Below are 14959 nucleotides of genomic sequence, written 5' to 3'. Positions count from 1 at the left end.
CGAAATATAAAGTTTCCCCCTCTGTGTGCAGGAAAAGCAGACACAGGGGGCTGGCAGATTCACACCCAAACTCCCAAGATGCCTGATGTTGCTACATCAGAGAGAGTGACTGCAATATGCCTGACAGAAGATTCCCATCAATTGCAGCAGGGATGGGGAGAGACTGTCCTGAGGCCTGCTGGATGCTGAGAGGCCCAGACACCAGATCAAGCTGTGGCTATCAAGGTGGGAGAAGGGTGGGATTCATGGCCAGCCCCAGCTCCCTGTATCTCACTATATATCAATGTGACCTTGCCTGCAGCATCCCTGCCCAACTTGCCTCCAACTCTGCCATTATCATTCCCTTGCTTTTATTTTATTCTCTTCAGAGCAGCATTCTGTTGTTTCACAGGCTGTATAAGAGCCATTAAGACCCATCAGTGTATTTATATCTACACTATAAAGCAGCAGAGCAGAATTCAAAGACCCAAGCAACTGAACAAATGCATTACTACCTCTCTGGTATTTTAAACCTCAGGCTAACATCTACCAACATCCCAAGGCTTAAAGGGACTTCTAAATTTTATAAGTCAAATTTTCTCTACAAATCAGCCCCAGCGCAACTAACAGGCAAACAAAGTTTCTTGTATGTTGTGTGGAGAGACCAGAAAAGAAATAATCAACCTGAAAACCTACAATAGGATGGTTTGGATCTTAAGTAAAGGGAAGAGGGTAAGAGTAGCATGAGATAAGAATCTATTTAGCAAGAAACAGTGAGAGTAGAAAATAAGTTCAGCATCTGAATTAAGTACAGAGGGAAATGCAGCATCAAAGCAAAAAGAGCTCATTTTTAGAAAATATTACATGATCTGCAATGGACACTTTGCTAGACAATTTCTAACCCAAAAGAATCCATGCCCAAGGCACAATTTAAAAATAACCATGAATAATTTCTGAATCTCCAGAAGACACAGATACCATCTCAAAAAGTACAATGCTGAAGTTAAACTATCAGAGATTTTGTTCCTTATTGCAATTTGGGAATGCATAAATGCATTAATGCATTTAGGAATAAGCATTTGGATGTTTACCTCTCCTAACCTACAGTGGCTTAAAAAATGTCCAACAGTTTTGGACAAGGTACAAGCACACAGCAAAAATTTTATCCAGCATTTCTCCCACAGGACTGCCTTGCAATTTCCACCACTTCTACCATGCATAAACGACCCCAAAGCTTCCAGATGAATTTCTGTGGTTCAGCACAGCCTCTACAAAAAGTGGTAGAAGTTAACTCTGTGGGAGACAGGATTAGCCCTCCATTAGGGCTGTGCCTGCAGTGAGCTCTCACAGCAACCGAGGGCAACCAGAAAGCTGCTGATCTTGACCCTGATTTCTACAGCAAGCATATGGCAACTCTTCCCAAGCACAACCCTTTCCCCCAGCTCCCTCCAGGAGAGGACAGGGACACAGCTGATGCCACTCAGTCACTAAATGCCTCATGGTGCTGCAGTGAGGAGCCCAGTGTCAGGTACTCAGCAGACAGCACAGCTGCTGCTGCAATATCCTGTTACTGGACACAGAATTCAGTGTAGGCAGCAGGACTGCAGCTAAGGACTGCAGGAGGAGTGAAAATTACTTTCAGCAAGGGAGCCTCAGACAGACTGAGATCTCTGGACCCCAAATGCATGCTCTCTGGTTCATGGATGTTTCTCCTACTGCTTCCTACTTCCGTGCAAGTGCAGAATGAGTGACATCTCTGGTCTCTTTTACTTCTGGGATGTCAGAAGTTAATTCAGCTTTCTGTCCTGTTTGCACCGGGCCAGGTATGCAAGGCACGGATGCTGGTACAAAAAATGTAGTAGGAAGCTAGAGCTGAGGAGGAAGGTCCTCCGTGCAAACACTGAACTGACCCAATATGAGAAACACAGCTGTCTTGCATTACTGAAGAAGTTTGATGCTAAATGACCCTCACAACAAGGTTTGTGCTCCATTTTGCTTTCAGGCTACATTATTTCTCCTTCCTTGGGTTCAGATTCCTTGGCTTCAGGTCTTTTTTGCTTTCCTTTCTTCTCCAGATTTGTGTTTCTCCTCTGTAGTTATCCCCTAGGACTATCATCATAGGGTTGAATGAGATTTTTTTTTCACTGAACTCTCCTCAGCAAGCACCTATTTTGTGCTTCTTAGTGAAGGCAACAGGAGGGGTGTTGAAGCTGTTCTGATACAGCTGATCTTTATTCTGGCCTTGAGAGCAACCTTCTGTCTTATATTTTTCTTGTATTTCCTTTGCATTAAAAAATTTGTGTGCCTGAAGCCAAAGGAACAAAATATTATGCGAAGCAGTAACATCTCAGAGGCAATGCGAGCAGCAAAATCTGTTTGTCTGACTGCAGATGACAGATTTAGGAGAATGCTCACCATCAGAATGAAACAATGTGCTGGTGTGACACAGGATTATGAACAAAATCCTTTCTTTTTTTTTTTTTTTCTCCTAAGTGCAGAAAGTATGGTCAGCTTTTCATAAAGATCTTTCTTTGTGGAGTTGTGTTTGGAAGCACTGAATGGGGTAAAGAATTCAGGCTGTGCTTACTTTAAAGGGATTTTCATTTACTTCTATCAACAAAACAAGAATTCAGTGATGGCTTCACAAACTGCAAAAGTTCAGTGTAGATTTATTTAAGAACTTAGATTGGAACAGAGAAAATAGACAAATAAAAGGGATCACACAATTATGTGACAAACTCCAGTGAGCAATTTCAGGTGTGTTTTGTCAGGTTGACACTTGAGATGGGACTTCCACAAGTTCTGCTAGAAAACTATTCTGCAAGCTGACACTCTTAGTTTCCTTTGGTTTGCAGGCTATTACCATCTTGCCTTGACTTCTTTGTCCAAACCATGAGCACCACATCTAAAGTGACTGGGATTTGGTGAAGCATTAGCCTGCAACAGCCAGCCCTTTCTCCTCCCATGTACAAATATAGGGCAGATAATAATTCCCTCAGGAGGCCATCTGAAGCTCCATGGTATCAGCTCCCCAGGGAGGCCAGATCAGCTTCAGTAAATCAGCACTGAACAAAGCTGTGTTTCTAACCAGTGAGGTCTCCACAGCAATTTCAAACCACACTGTCCACACGGGCATGCTTGTGATAGCCAATATTTGCTTGAAGCACAACTAAAAGAAATGTTCCATTTGCAGATCCTAGGGTCAACACTCTGCAGTGGGAATTTCGTCAGTAACTCTGATGGTGAGCAAGTAAAATAAAAAATTATTTTCAACCCTCTGCAGCAGGATTGGCTCTGCGCTAGTCTCAGCAGAAATAACATTCTTTTGGATTGTTGTGAAAGCAAAATAGAAGCTCACAGTGAAAACAAATATGTCAAATGAGATGTGCTTTAGGAAGGAGATTGAACAACAGAAACAAACCCTGACACATAGTTTCAGTTATCAATTCCTGATTTTGAACTACTTGAGCTTCTAAATAGTTCAAACCTAAAATATTTGGTATATCCCAGTGAAAAAGGTAAGAGAAAAATCACTCTTCTCAGCTGTACATAAACCCTAAACATAAACTTTTTAAAAGAAAGGAGAAAGGAAAAAAATTAAAGCTAAAAAAAGGGGAGGCTCTGTGCTGAGAGCCCCTTCCCAGCCAGGTGTCCCTTCTTCCCAGAGAACACAGCTCCTGTGGCTGCCAAAGCCTAGCCCAGTAGTTCCACATGGGCCAACCTCATTAACCTCCAGAGCCAAGCCCTGGGACTGAGACATTGGTTCAAAAACATACACTGCTCAGGGACTTGCTTTGTAAGCCTACTCAGAGATGATGGGAGTGTGAGGATTTTGCTGACTAACTGAGAATTATTTTTATTAAAGAGGAGCTTAGGTTAATGCCACACAGGTTTTTTTTTTTCCCAGCAGAACATGACAGGTTTGATAGAGTTTTTTAGGAGTTGACTCCTTTTAAGCTGATGTTTGCATTCAAAGCTAGAGGCCTGAATTCACTGATGTGAGAGACAATTTCTACTTCTATGATCTTGTGACACCTGAGTTTTGATGGTAGTAGCTACATTGCACTGCAGGCATATCCATTCATATGCCTATGTACCTGTTTATTCCTCTCTGTTTATTCCTCTCTGAGGATTTGGATCCTCACCAATTAGTAATAAGCAATTAGAAATGTGTAATTTAAAACAGGCTAGAATTTTCCATTATTTACAATGCAGTAGCACTTAACACATGGGAGATAATTGCCAGATCTATCAGAAACCACTGCTATGCTCTTTTAAAAAATAGGGAGTGGTAAAAGGTAGACAAACTCTTTCTTAGGTAACAGAAGTAGAAAATTTGTATTATTTTATTTTGCTCTTAACAATGGGAACATTACATCAGCTTTGTTTTATGCAAACGCACTTAGACATTACTAAGTCACTGAAAATGAAACAGCACAAGAAAAGATCTGTCAGTCTGCTTTACCCACTTCCCATTTTGTTTCCATTGTGAAAGGGCTGCATTGTTTCAAAAGAAAAAAGCCAGGCAGTCCAGAGAACAAAGGCTCTTAATTGCTCAGGATAACATTGTTACTTTTCTACTTTGTTCACTTTTCCTACAAAAAAGGGAGATTTTTTTGAGGTCTAGTATCTAGACAAAGACTGGCCCTCAGACTAGTGGGGTGGTGGTGGGGGAGAACAGGGAATCTTTGAGCTAAATATGAGAAAAAAGGCATCACTTTCTAGAATCATTTGATGCTGAATGAGGAATAACAATCCAATGTCTCAGCCTAACAGATAGTCCATGCTGCTTTTCATCACACAGAATGGAGTGCAAATCTTTTCTAAACCTTTTGGCTGATATTGACAAATGCTTACACTTCAGATCTTTCAACAGAGGCACAAGCTCTTTGGAGTGCTATACCATCACCTAACAACTAACTTTGCTTGCTAGTTTTGTAGAAGCTAAAAATTCTTAAGTTTAGTAAAATATCGGTACTTTAATCACAGAAGCACAGAATGGTTTGGGTTGGAAAGTTGGAATGTTCTGTTCCAACCTCCTTGCCATGGACAGGGACACCTTCCACTAGAACAGGTTGCTCAGGGAAATTTTCTTATTGCCAAGGAAAACTAACAATTATGATTCTCAGCACTCAGCCTGTGGAAATAAAAAAGCAGGTACTTCTTTACGCATCTATCCATATCCATGGAGTAGTTTCTTTCCTTTTCAAAGCTATCTTCCTAGAGTGTCTAATGATTGTTATCACTGCTGCCAAGTGGTACACGTAAACCTACCCCTACAAATCCCATACAGAATGCCTCCACTGCTGTATGTACCTGCTCCTGGTCTGGGAACAGGCTGCTAATAACACCCCTTCAGCACACAGTCCTTTCCAACATCATCTCGGGCACAGGGAATCTGAGATTTTTGTGTCTCTAATGAAACAGCTGCAACTTCCCACAGCATGCTGCAGCAAGACCGTAGAAAACTTCACACAGGACTTACGATTTTGCCAGGTTTATTTACTAGAAGCCTAAATGGCAATAGGAAAAGCTCAGACGTTTTCTTTTTGTGTGTGTGTGTGGGTGGGTGTGGGCATGTGTGGGGGTGTGTGGGTGTGTGTGTGTGTGCCCAGGCTACTTTGTTAACCTCTTATAGAAGAGCTATAAATATCTGCTAGAGGAAAAGCTTTGGGCAGACAGGCAGGAAATATAAAATTCATGTCTTCTCTGAAATGTTACATTTGCACAAACTCTCTGTTTCTAGCAAGCAGAGGTCTTGCTCTTGGCATATTTCACATTCATCTGTACTCCCATCAGGTTCTCTTGATTTCCTGGAATTTTTCTGGAAGATGGAGCCATGTCTGGGGGACAATCCATGCAAGGCATGTGCCAAAATTCAAGGAACACTGGCATGAGAGTGTATCAGCCAGCCTAAGTCAGGTGACAGCCACAGTCACTGCAGCAACATCTTCAGCCCAAGCTAACAAACCAAACACATTCCCCTGTCTCAAACACACCATGCTGAAACTTGTGCTGCCACACTTCTACTGCTAAGAACAAGAACAAAACACATGTACCAGCGCTTCAATCTGAGCACAGATTACCTTGCAGACACAGATAGTTAGCTGGATGTTGCAACATATTTACCCTGAGCCTTCACAGTACCACCCATCTTTGTGACAGATGCCAGTGGCGGTAGTTTAAGAACATTACCTGCACACCACAGTTCTGAATTCACTAGAGTACTTCAAGATCAACTAAAAATCAGCTACAAAGTAGCATGTCTTGAATCCTGGTGGCAGCCAGTTCCACATGCAGCTGCCCCTGAATTTACTGCTCTCTTTTAGGCTGATATACTTGTTTTACTTGCTTTACTTGTTTTTATGCACTGCTTATCCTGTGATGTTCTGTTTGGAACACAAATAGTGCTGCATGCTGGTACATACAGAAGATACAAGTTCTTCTCCAAAGAGAAGTCAACTATAATAATGAAAACTAAAGAGAAATAATTGTTTACAGCACACTTTTGCTCACATGTTCAGTGTCTGCTGAGGACCAAAGATCTGTGCAGTTGCTTTGCCTTTGTGTGTATTTAAAAATTGAAATACAACTTGAATATTGAAATACAAGCTCGAAATACAACTTAATCAATCACAGGTACTAAAGCAGCACCTTTCCCCATGCAGGACTTTCCCTGCTGTGCCCAAGCTCCATACAACTCAAAGCCCAGTCACAGGACAGGAAAAGCACCCTTACCTGCCACACTGGCTCTGTGTGGTTTCCTGACTTAGCACTGCTCTTGTAGCTGGGCTCGGGGCTTGCCCTCTTCAGGTTGTAGACGGCCACGTTGCCGTCGTAGAGGCCCACTACGAGGAGGTGGGGGTGGTCTGCGTGGAAGTCCAGGCACATGACACCGCTCTCAGTGCTGAAGGAGTACTCGGGGAAGGAGGGGTTCTTCAGCGTGTACAGCAGCAGCATGCCGTGGCCCTGCTTCATGAAGTCATCTAAACAAGGAGAACCCAGATCAGTTTCCAGGACCCTCAGCTACTGAAATGCAGAAACAGACAGCTCCTACCTGTGCCTGACACCTACCTGAATGCAAAGTTACCAGCCACAGGACCACATGGTCATTTTGGTATGCCCACATCTGAACAGCCTTGCCACCCCCAGGACATAGGCACAACGTATTTATACAGAAGAACTACTATTTTGGTGTGCTTTTTTTCCTGGGAGAGAGAGCTGTGAAGCCCTGTAGGACAAGTGTGGAGGAAAGGAAGAATTTTGTGGACACTTCTTTCCTTGGGCTAGGATTACACTTCTTTCTGTGGGCTAGGACTTCACTACACTGCAGACATAAAGGCTGAACCAAGGATAGCACCATTTCAATTTCTGTATTGACAATATTTGATATTTCAGTCTCCACTACTTTTTCAAAGAAAAACATTTCATTAATGCATCTGTAAAGCATTTTATCAATTGCCATTACTCATGAATGTAAAAGTCACTAGGGCTTTATTTTCTATTTATGTCCAACATCTCCCTGCTTGGCACAGAAGCTCTTTTTTTGCCTAGACTTTCCAATCTTTTTTCTATTTACTTTCACCTTTTCTTTGTGCTGCCTGAAATTAGCTCTCCTTTTTCTCAGTAGGATCATCTTTCTTTTGTGTTTTTTTGTTATCATGCCCTGACTGTCTCTGCAATTCTTAGGGTATTTCGATCATGTAAAAAAACAATTTCCAAATTCTCTGAAAGGGAAAGAAAAGCTGTTGATGTAGATAAGCTCTCCAGAAACAAAGAAGGAACTTTGCTAATCTATGAAAACAATGCTGCCTCTGAGAGCTTTCTAGCCATCCAGTGCTTTTTATTACTGCCAATGCCTTCAGGCACACAGTATATGGGAAATAAATTTACTGCTTTCTGTGCTTCAAGTACTCACTACACATTCTGTTTCCAGAACAGTCCTCTCCTTTTAAAACTGCTTCCTATCTTTCATAACATTTTGTCCAACCTGCAGGATCAGGTTTTGGTAAATGTGTACTCCAGTGATAACACTAACTTTAGAGAGTTTGTAGCAAACTGATTCCAAGTCAGCATGCAGGTACAGACATTGTGTACTCCATGTTAGCAGGGCCACATAAAAGCATTCAAAGAACCAGTAAAGAAACACACATTAACAAAACTATTACTGCTGCTTAGTACTACATTATCAAAATAGAATATTTTCACAAGTGTCTCTGTACTGGGGGTAGAAGAGGAAAATGACTTCTTTATTTTGCAGAAAGGCAAGATTCCAAAACTGGCATGAAACATATCTGACCCCACACAATATTTCTAACTTTTTTTTTTTAAATAAAGGGGAACGTTATTCTTAGAATTCTTGCTAAAAAGGAAGTGAACTTATTTTCTCAATCCGAGATTTTCCAGTTCTTTTAATCACAGAATTGTCTTTGTTCTTAGCCAAATAATGTCATTTAACTGATATTTAGTTGAGGTCCATGCATGATGAGGATGAATCTGTGCGCTCCTCAGAAGCAAAAACACTTGGGAAGGCTGTGGAAATGACCACCAGGAGTGACTCAGAGCAGAATGAAGTCAAATTGGTTGGATAGCCTTCGAATTTAACCTATTTCATGCTCTTATCTCTCTTGGAGTGGGCTGACCAGCCAGGCATATTCCCAAAAGGTCTGTAGGGTACATTAATTTTCTGTGTGTTAGCACTGTGCTGAGGAGCCTCAGAGAGCTGCCCCCATGCTCCATGCACAGACAGCAGAGGAGACACCTCTACATGGGGTGATTCAGCCGGAGATCTAAGTGGGGTTTTGGAGGTGGTTCTCTTCCCAGTGACCTGACAGGAACACAGTCCACCCACATTGCTCAGTGAGAGGTGATAGAGCAGGCCTTCATCAGGTGAAATGGCTCAGCAGCTTCAGCAATTCCACCTGAGGGTTAGTCTGGCAGGAGGAAAGCAAAGCCTTGGGAAGAAGCTCTGGCAGAGTGAAATACAGGGTCCAGTTTGCAGCTCATGATACCCAAATGTAGGTCTGTGAATGCTGGCTGTGCTCTCAGAGTCCACACTCTGCTACCATCAGTACCAGCAGCACCTTAAAGGGGAGTTTCCTGTGAATGCTGCTTTAGTCTCCAGGCTCCACTGACTGCAGTGGCTGCTATAGAATGCTAAACCCAGCTTAACCTAAGAGCTGAATCCTACTCATATTCTCTCCTTTATGTTATCAAATACCAGGAATGTGGGTTAAATCACAGATGTGTGAATACCACACATAAGGCTGAATAATATGATTACTAAAGCACAGCCTATTCTTGATGAAAGGTAATGTGATGAGAATAACCCACAATTAACACTGAAGCATGACACATAAACCTCAGCAAAACACTAACCTGCTGAGCATAGGCATATCAATCCATTTTAATGTACGGTGAATTCTCATTCAGAGTACTCACCTGTGACATACCAACATATTCTTTAATGAATAGTTTTTAAAAAGGGATTATTTCATTAGTGATATTCAGTGTTCCAGAATGGCAAGCACAGCACATACCCACAGCAATACGTCTGCGCTATAGCTTTGAAGAGCAGCGTTTTCAAGGAAAAGGTTTTCAGGTTTTCAGTAAAAAAAAGCAGAGTACTGCACTTTGCCCCAAAACACTGGGGAAACAGGCTCTCAGGATGCAGGGTGAATCAATGCTAGAAGATCACAGAGCACAGCCAAAAGGTACAAAAGGCACAGACCAAGATCTGGCAATGGTGAACCACTGTTGGAAGTGAAGGCAGCAGCTTCAGACCTGAGACAGCTGCTCTGCACCTCATGGATGCATCCGTATGGACTCGAAGAATAGAGAATATCTATGCCCCATGCAGATCCACTAAGTGCAACATGGTGTTTGTTTTTTTTTTTTTTTTCCTAAGATACAAGGGCTGGAGATATTAGAGATATTGGACAGTTTTTCTGATAATCAGAGCCAGCAGAACTTGTTCTTTACAGGAAGACACAAGGCAGCACAGCAAGAAGAAGAGAATGAACAGTCTCTCAACATAGAGAGCTGAGCCTGTAAACATCACATGCAAACAGAAATAGGTTTCAAACCAACTATGACCACTGTCTGAAATATGCCTCTGAATACGCCTTTAAAGCTGAACATTCACCCCAAATCCTTTACAGAAGAATACTGTAGTACTAGAAAAGTACCCCAGAATATAACTGTGATATCACCAAATAGTTTATGCAAAGTAATAATCTTGAAAGCATTTGAATCTTTTGTTCTGATGCTTACTAAGTACCTGGTTTTGTTCTGATGCTTACTAAGAACCTGGTCTAACAGATTTTTCATTTATATTATTCCTTAGCTGAATTTAAAAGAATCAGCAAATGTCCAATGTCAGATCAAAGTCTTTTGTTTGCTGGACAGATTAAAAAAAAAAAATCAATGGTATCTCTCCCTCTTTATTCATGAACAAAGCCATGAGACATACATGGTTTTCTTCCATTTCCTCCAAAATGCTTAGGGCTGAACAACTATGCTCAAAGCAACATTGTCCTCAAGGTAGAAAGCACAATGCTTCAGGTAAATCCTGCAGCCACATAATAAATATCAATGTGGGGACCCTCCACAGGCATGAGTTAAAGTCAGTATTTTTACTACAGAAGGAGCCAGTGCTATAGTTTTTTGAGTGATAAACTGGCAAATTACTTTCTCTTTAAAGGATTTAAAACCCAAAATCTGTAGCCTTATATCTTAGATCCTGTGATCCTGTGATGGTTTTCTAAAAATCAAGTCTGCAAGCTGTCTCACTGACATGGCTTGGGCCAAGATATCATCACCCTAAAAAGAACTGCTGGTACCTAAAATCTGTCTTGTGTTCTCCAAGAGCCCATCTGGGAAGGGAAAAAAAGAAAAATGAAGTACATTTGTGAACAGATTATTGTTTCTGAGCATCACAGCTACACAAGCACTTCTACTCTCCCAGATACACTCAAGCTTTGAGCTGGCTAGATAGGGCTCTATCCTTTAGGACTGGTTTACTAAGAAGTCAAGGGAAGGGGCTGGCTGTGCTCTACATCTGGTGAGACAATCTCCTCTTTGGAGGTGAGATCAGTTTCACAAAACTGTTGGTAGCCAAAGATATATCTCAGCTATTTATTTGTCTTTCCAATATTTAAAGTGTAGAGGACAAAAAAAAAAAAAAAAAAAAAAGCCAGCAAATTTTCCCTAGGAAATTGGAAATCTTCAAAACCCTGAGTGCAATCTAAGAATATTCCTGTACTTCCATCTGCATGGCATAGGTGTGATGACTGAGCAAGTCACAAATTAGTGAATTTTCAATACAATTTATTTTTTATCAGAGAGCAAATCCTGTGCAGCAGAGCACTGAGCACAGCCTAACCTAACCCGCTGTGAAACAAGTTGAATGACCTTGCACTGCTCTAGCAAGACTCTCTCCTGACTTATTTTAAAAAGCTGTGCCAATTACACACTTTGCTGCAGTCGCAGAATTGGTGTGCTGTAAGAAAGGAAACAGCTGGCACTTCAGGCTAAACTGTATGCCAGTAGTTCCAAAAAATCAGGAAAGAACAAATCTTTCCAAGAGCTCAGAGAGTTTAGGCATGGGCTGAATGTGTTTTCAAAACTCTTCAGGAATAACAATAACATCTCAAAGTTTTATAGCACTTGAGAGTGCTTTAAGCTTGTATATGCAGCATTTCTTTCTACAGAATGAGAAAGGGCAGCAGAGGGGACTGCCAAAGACACTACTGCAAGATAGAATAGGGAACAGAGCTGGGACTTCAGAGGGCTCTGCTCAAGCAGCTGATCATCCCAGGATCCCTGAGAAATTTAAACTAGGATAGTTGGTGCTCAATCTGTTCCTATTCCTTTAAATGCTCAGAGCACTCGGGTACACTTTACTTGTGTACAACACAATGCTGTGTTGATATATCCCACATCACTATGGATCAGGCTGTGAACCATATTGTGGGCAATGAAAACATGAATATTGGACTTTCAAAACAGTCCCTTCCCAGAAAAGAAAATGTTTTGAGAACTCATTACTTTGTAACTCAAGGCCAGAAAGCTTGGCCTCCTCTTTTTCACAGATCCAAAAGTGTTACTGGCATATCCTGTTTTGAGCCTGATAACTTGGCTTTGGCAAGTAAATGCATACTTCATATGAAGATCTCAAAAAACAGAGCAGCCACTGTTTCCTTTTGTAGTTCGTTTCAACATTTAATCACTTTGAGTGATTAAAAAGCTGCATCTAATTCCTTACTTCACTTACCTGGCTCGCCACTGCTAATTCCTATTATGCCTACCTTGACTGGATAAAGGGTTTCTTTCATATCTGGTGCTTCTCTTAATTAAGACACTCTAAAAACTGAACACTAGCCACATTTTAGCATACTTTTGATAACCATCACAGCCTGAACTCAAAAAATCCCATTTATTTATTTTCACCAGCACAGCACAGTGCTGCTTAGCAAAAGGCCAGGAACCAACATTAAGTTTCCCACATCCAGTGAAGGGCACTGCCTCCACAGCTGCAAAGAGAAAGCCACTTCTCAGCAGACATGGAGAAGAGTAGAATATTAAGAAATTTTCCAGAAACAAGTGGAGGATATCACGTGGCTAGGATTTGTGCGAGGGCCAGACATAATTCATTTTGAGTCCAAATTTCAACTGGATGTTATTCTCTTTCCACATTTGGGCCATGCTCTCCAACTCTTGAATCAACCTGGGGCTCCTTCTGAACTACCTACAATTTTTCTGCATGCTTTGAAAAATGTTGGCTCTGGAATCAAACATAATATTCCAGTATTAGTCTCACTAATGTTTAAATAATATCTCTACTGCTACTCAGGATTCCCTGCTTGCACACCAGAATCATGTTCAGCGTTCTTGCCAAGTTACCATACTGGGGACTCAGCTTTCTCACTTGTACACAAAAGTGGGGTTTTCCTCCTTTTTTTTTAAGAGTTGCTGCCTTCTAAAATACAACACTCCTTTTTGTCTAGAGAGGTATTATATTATGTTTGACTGCACTAAAATGCATTTGCTTTGAATAATTCTGGTTTACCACAACATTAATCACTCTGTATGACAGCTTGGTTCCCAGCATGATTTACAACTTCACCTGCTTTTTCATCAGTCACACATTTCATCTGCTGTGAGTTTATATTCCCACCCACAGGACCAATGAAAACAATGCCTAGATCCAGGGCTACTACAGCACCCCCTCTGAGACACTGCCTCAGATGATAATTCCACCAGCATTTATTTTCTGACATTCCTCAGTGGAAGCTGAACGCTCCTGTTGAAGCCACCTGCATTGGCCTGAATTCTGTGAGCACAGGCATTTCCTATCACAGGGAAATATGTACCTTCCAATTACCAGTGTTGGTACTGCAAGATCTGCAAACGCTGAGCAAGTCCACCAGAGCAGAGGAGGCAAGCGACAGATCTTTTTGGCTTATGCTTGATTTAGATGCTTGAATGTCAAATTTAACATTCTGCTTGACACCTTTCACCAGCTGCTTGACGAATCCCTATTACTCCTGATCCAGTTAACATTTTTAGCTGGGGCTCTTGGAACTTGCAGCTTGGATAAGAGAGGTACAAAACCAGAATTTCCAAGTCTTCTGGATATTTTAGAGAAGACAAAATTGACAGATGACGAAGCAAGTTGTAATTTATACATGGCCCAAGGCCTTGTTGCAGTCCTAATATGTGGTGTGGGCTCTGCACATGTCAGAGGCAAGACACACCTCAGAAGCAGAGATGGGTAGATAGAGATAGCCTTTCTTACTCTAAAATACAGTCTGGCAGAGTAACACAAGAGAAAACACAGTCAACCAGGCCAACAAAAATGAGTACTTAGGAACCACTGGAACCATGCACTGTTTGTCAGAGCCTGTGAAAGCACAGGCTCAAAAGCAAACAAAAACAGGGGAGAAGGTGATGAAAAGATGTAGCAGTTCCCTGAAAAAAGCAAAACGATCTGGCTTTCATCTGAGCTCCCCTGAGAGTGAGGTGAGCAGGTGAGCAGTGCAAAAAGAAGGAATATGTAACTTGGCTGAGTTTGCAATGCTCTGTATAAAACCAGTTTTCTCATTCTGATCAGACAGGCTTTTTCATCATTGGTCTAGCATACCCTATAATTCCTCCTTAAATTTTCTTCTTTAAATAAATGCTCATAGGAGCATGATTTTACAATGTAAATAATAATGGTGCAGCTGCCTGTATATTATGAAAGCTTACGTCAGGTTGAGGATTCTGGCCCTCTGCTCTGCTGCCATGAGACCCTGCCTGGAGTGCTGCATCAAGCTCTGGTGTCCTCAGCACATCAGACCTCAGCCTGTTGGAGCAAGTCCAGAGAAGGCCACCAAGATGATCAAAGGCAGGGAGCACCTCTCCTATGAGAAAAGGCTGAGGGTGCTCTTGTCTCTGCAGAGCACCCTGCAGCTGGGAAGCTGGATGGGTGCTAATCCTCTCCTTACACACCAGGCAGCATTTGCCATCATCATCTCAACTTTTGCCTTCTTGTTTTCATTGAATTAAGCTCCGATTTTGATTGTATTTCACTCTTCATACCTGAGGCTCTGTTTCCTCTATCCCTGTCCTGTGAAACCAGCACATTTGAGAACATTTGCAACCAATTAAATATTTAAGAGTGCCATCAAGTGGCCAAGTGAGGGGCTTCCAGGTGGCACGCAACGATTAGAAATCCCCAGGACCACAAATGGATATCTACCAAATGTGCTGCCTCTGGATAATCACACCAGCCTGCAAACAAGCTAGGCTGCCAGCACTTTAGTATTCCTGTCCAGAACAGCTCTGAGGGGGATGCATACACTGCAGGAGATGCTTATGTATTCCATAATTAAGAGACAGGAAAGTCAGTGTTTTATGGCAGCACTGTGGTCTCTTGGAAGCAGACAGATGATGCCTGATGAGATGGACATGTGCAGCTCAGGCCATTGACGAGACA

At 41.9% G+C, this 14959-nt stretch overlaps 1 protein-coding gene across 2 annotated transcripts in view; it reads right to left on the bottom strand.

The window, feature by feature from the left end:
• Positions 1–14959, bottom strand: part of DNAI1 (dynein axonemal intermediate chain 1) — a 137145-nt gene that overhangs the window by 67533 nt on the left and 54653 nt on the right. For both annotated transcript variants that reach the window (XM_014270358.3, XM_074533441.1), the window contains exon 13: positions 6718–6965. In XM_014270358.3, the coding sequence (XP_014125833.1) occupies positions 6718–6965 (248 nt within the window). The remainder of the gene's footprint in view (positions 1–6717; positions 6966–14959) is intronic.

This window comes from Zonotrichia albicollis, chromosome Z (assembly GCF_047830755.1).
Source record: "Zonotrichia albicollis isolate bZonAlb1 chromosome Z, bZonAlb1.hap1, whole genome shotgun sequence".
NCBI classification, from domain to species: domain Eukaryota; kingdom Metazoa; phylum Chordata; class Aves; order Passeriformes; family Passerellidae; genus Zonotrichia; species Zonotrichia albicollis.
Note: the sequence above shows the minus strand (reverse complement) of the source record. Positions and strands in the feature narration are given on the sequence as shown.